Here is a 4884-nt window from a genome sequence, read left to right as displayed (position 1 = left end):
GTGTGTGTGTGTGTGTATGTATGTATGTATGTATATATATGTGTGTGTATGAAAGATAGACATATATTTGAGGTATAGTGTTGCTTTATGGTACGGTAAATAAATTTTAAACACAAGAGTTTTTAGTTAAATGAGGTAAAAAGTAATAATGAAAATATTCGATAATCCTCAAGTGAGTTTACATATACTATAGTATGATAAAAATGCATCTAGAAACAATGAAATAAAATGTAATTCAAGGAAGACTTTTAAGGTAAATATCAAGAACAACGTCCAAAAATGAGGGATCCTCCAGGTAGAGCTCCCCTTCACAGTAGGGTAAATTAGCCTGTGCTGAACTTTGTGCTGACTTGGCTAGTTTCTCATCTAATGAATTTAAAGCTCCCTCTGGTATCTCTACTTCTGTGACTGAACCACAGGCATATCATACTGTCAGAGCTTGACCAGAGAAGTAAGATATTAATTTGTCCATCCTAGTGTAGTCCCAAGATACTAGAAAGCAGAGGAAGAAACCCTGTGCTGGCTATAGAAATTAACTTGAGTTAACTTTTATATTCTCTCTCTCCCCCCCTCCCTCCCACTTCACTCCCCCTCTTTCTCTGTCAAAGATTTTAAAATAGGAATAAATACTCTGCTCAGAACAAATGAAATAAGAATAAAAGGTTGAGTTCCAGATTTGTTATTTTACTGGATTTCCTAGGATTATGTAAATTCATTGGGTTTTTTGAGGTTCTAAGACCCAATGAAATTAATGAAACCTCAAGGTGCTGGCTTCTATAATATTTTTTTTTCACTGTTTGCTTTTGTTATCCTTTAAAAATAAAAAATAATGGCAAATATAATATCCTTTTTTTTCTTTCTAGACTTGTGTTTACAGATTAAAACACCTTTCTGTCAGCTAAGTCAGACTTGGTTTCTCACATTTTTTTCTGTTTTATATAAGTTTACAGGATCTTTGAATCATACTGTTCATCCTTTGCAGTATCATCTGTATAAGAACATGTAGGTCTGGCTGTCGGAGAGGAATATGCCAGTTTTGTCTTGTTAAATTTTATTCAGTGCGTTTAAGTTCTTGTCTCAGTCGCAGCATTTTAGCTTGCCTTCTTTCTTTACAGGTAATAAAAGTGTATAGTGAAGATGACACTAGCCGAGCTTTGGAAGTACCAAGTGATATAACAGCCAGAGATGTATGCCAGTTGTTAATACTGAAGAATCATTATATTGATGACCACAGCTGGACTATATTTGAACACCTTACTCAAATAGGTTTAGGTACGCTTATCCTGTGCATGCTGTAAAAGCCCTAACATTTTTATATGTAACAAAGTTGTAACAGAAATATTTTGATGCAAACTAGACATAAAGCTTATTTTTTTTGTTTAATTCATTTTGGTACGTGTGTATGTGTGTGAGAGGGGGGTTTGGAGCAGGAGGAGGAAAGGATTGTGAAGTGCAGTTATAATGTATGTTTGCATCTGAGACAATGATTTGTAGAATGCTGGCTCTTAACATTTTTATGATAAATTACTTCTGGTTCTTCCTTGGTTTTATTTGGGCAGTTTTTCCCCTTGTGTATTGTTCCTATTTATCTCTAGCAAAAGAATGGGGATGGTATTCCAGTGCAAACTTTGTTGATGCCACTCCCAGTGCAACCTGGTAAAATTTCTGAGAAGGCTTTGTCAAAAAATGCCATACCAACAAGAGAAGCATGATCATATCTTATTTGGACAGTGTGTCTCTGTCCTTTTAAAGTACATTTTGTGCTATTGAAGTAGCTTTTTTGATTTCTGTTTGTAGTATAGTATGTTTAGTATAGTTGTTATTTGAAATACAGCGTAATTCAGATTTACACATTTTTTTTAACCTTTTCCTAAGCCTCATATTACAAATAATAATAAAAAAAATCTTCATCAAATAAGTGTTAAGATTTTAGCCACCAAAATTAAGAGTTTCAAAGGAATGTCACGGCAAAGTCTTAACCCTCATGGTATTGCTGTATATAATATAAATAGTTCTTCCTGAGTAGATGTATTTCAGGTTGCAAATATAAAGCCAGTACCTGTCAGTTCATACAAGTTACATTGCTGTGTTGGTTTCCTTCCCTTTTTAATGAGAGGCATAATTTAAAAATTTTTCAATACAAAGAGAAGCTAACCAAGGCATATCACCTACTGAGTTTGCAAATGGGTTGAAAATATATAACACAGAAAAAATTGCATTCACTGAGGAGTCACTGTAGATGCCTATTCCTAAAAGGCAGTGGTTTAAAGTTACCCCAGCCAGACATTCTAAATACCCTTTTCAGAATAAATAGTAGAGAACTAACTTTCTATAGCGCAACTTTTGTAAGAGAGCTATGGCTGAGAAATCTACTGTAACTCAAATATGTAATGTAAGTATATATTTCATTTTAAGCAATTCACACTTCCTTTCTGTAAGCAGATATACAACTGAAGCCAGGTCAGATCATGGTTACTCTTCTTTATTTATTCGATAAATCTTGCTGCATCATTCCGTAGTTCTGCCTCTCCCATTAAATTGCATTAGAGCCGGCATTATGCCTACCTGTGCAGGAGTGTGAGTAGAGAAGAAGAGAGTTACTGGGACATCCCTGCAGCTTCTGGAAGGCCACTGTGGTTGAGGTACAAATTAAAACATTCTTCAGGATGCTTTTCATGGAAGGAACATTTACTACTACATAGTGGCTTGAGGACTAGGGAGTCATAAATGTGGTTTAAAGCCACTATTATGTTTTCTCTTTGGGTTTGTGCTGATTGTTCTTTTTCAGTGTGGGGAATCTGGCCCTATGTGTGTATATGTAGAATAAAGCTGACTCTGCACCTTGGACTTTATTATGTTTAACAGTAGTATTTTAAAGATGAACTACAAAGTTAAAATTGTTTTTGTTCTTTACTGCTCCTTTATCCTATAAAGACATTCACAAATGTTTTTCAAACAAAAGTTTTTTCTGCTTTGCAGCATTTCAAAGATATTTATAACCTTTTGCACTCAGGGTGTCAGTTGTAAGCTGCTTCCATCTCAGAGTAAGGTCAGAGTTAAATCTGGGTCAGGATTGTAAATTGACTGACTGTGCTACCAGAGGAGAAGGTATAAGGATGGCTTTAGACAATACTACTATATAAAAGAAGTGTTTTCTTTATTTAACAATGTGACTGGTGTTAAAATAGAGAATGCCTAGTAAAAGAATCACTAAGGGGAACAACGATAAACCTGAGATGTGATACTGAAATTGTTTACTGGTTTATCAAAATTATTGATATACATTTTTTTTATCTTGCGGAAGATCTGAGGTAGTATTCCTGTGCAAAACAGTATTGGTGCCACTCCCAGGGCAACCTGATGAAATTTATGAGAAGGCATTGTTGGGATATTCAGATGGCACTTTTTAAAGCCATTATGGTGGTGATGGGTAGTTGCTTGGTGGTTGAAAGATCAATCCTTTAGTCAAGGTATTATTAAGATATTTGAACTGGAGCAATCTTTGCTTTAAATGAACGTGTTCTTTTCGTGCCACATTTCAAATACTAGTATGCTTGAATTCAAAGGAATTCATAGGCATATCCTGCAAAGCAGAATGTTTGGAGACATGACTATTTCTTCATGAGAACAAGGTTGAGAGAGTTTCATTGTGCACTCACTGTTGACTTCACCTTCATCAGCAATCTGCTGAACTCTATCTTTTTCCTAATAAGTTTCCTTTCTAAGGAATCTGCATTGCCAGACTGGCACAGGAGGCAGATAATCATAGAGATGACTCTTCCAGTTCTCCTTTACACTATCTGCTTTTGAATATTTAAACATTACAGCTGATTTTAAATACTTACAATGCAAATTCAGACCCCATTTTGGTTAGTGAAGTAATTGTGAACTGATCTGTGTTCATCAAATGTATTTTTCATTAATGAATGAGTAGCTAGGGTGAATAACTTTCTAACTATAATTTGCTTTTGGACTGTTTGCTATTCATTTATCATTGTTTTATAGTTTATCCTTTTAAGTCCCTGGTGTTTTTCTTTCTTCCAGCTGAATGACTGAAACTCTTTAAACAGGACATGATGAAAAGCTAATTTCTAGTGCAGATTTTTGGATGAGAAATAATTCATGCTTAAAGTTATGAATTGATTCAAGACCATTTTTCTGTAGCATCCAGCAGCTGTCCAAATATTTCTGAATAAGAGATGATCCTAGTAATCATAGTGATCTAAATATGGTAATTTATTTATTTTAAATATTCACAAGTCATTTTATTTATAAAATATTTTTACCATAGCATTATTGGAGTAGGCTGTTAGCTTTTGATAGAGATATTTGAATAACCATCTGCACATTCAGGGTGGAATGGACTTAGGTTTTATATTTATCAGAAATTACTTCAGACTTTGGTACTCCTCATCTTTTAATACAAGCTTAAAAACAGTAAGCAGTTTAAAAATCTTAGTTATACATTGCAAATGCCAATATTTGATTTTTGCATTGTAAGTATTAGTGATAATTGTTAGCCTTTCCTCAGTTGTATATATTGGCGGCTTAACCAACAATACATTTTGAACAGGCTCATTGCAGATGTGTGATTTTTTTTTTTTTTTTTTTTTTTTAATATCCACCAGATGTCACTGTTGTTCCTTGTATACTCGATTTATTTTAAGAGAATAAACATTAGCTCTTGCATCCTAGGATATTATGCGCTTTATGCTTTTTCAGCTATGGTTTTTAATCTATAATTAGGGTTATAGTAGGAAAAAAAAAATGTATGCAGTACCATACGTCTCATGTAGGCGCTGATGCAATAAATGGCCTGTTCAGATACTTTAAAAGCAACTTGACTAAAGGATTGATCTTTCAGTCACCAAGCAACTACCCATC

General features: G+C 34.2%; 1 protein-coding gene across 2 annotated transcripts in view; it reads left to right on the top strand.

The window, feature by feature from the left end:
• Nucleotides 1–4884, top strand: part of GRB14 (growth factor receptor bound protein 14) — a 92581-nt gene that overhangs the window by 26734 nt on the left and 60963 nt on the right. For both annotated transcript variants that reach the window (XM_019522716.1, XM_019522715.1), the window contains exon 2: nucleotides 1116–1272. In XM_019522716.1, coding sequence (XP_019378261.1) covers nucleotides 1116–1272 — 157 coding nt within the window. The remainder of the gene's footprint in view (nucleotides 1–1115; nucleotides 1273–4884) is intronic.

Source organism: Gavialis gangeticus, unplaced genomic scaffold (genome assembly GCF_001723915.1).
Source record: "Gavialis gangeticus isolate Ggan-Ray unplaced genomic scaffold, GavGan_comp1, whole genome shotgun sequence".
Classification (NCBI taxonomy): Eukaryota; Metazoa; Chordata; order Crocodylia; family Gavialidae; genus Gavialis; species Gavialis gangeticus.
Note: the sequence above shows the minus strand (reverse complement) of the source record. Positions and strands in the feature narration are given on the sequence as shown.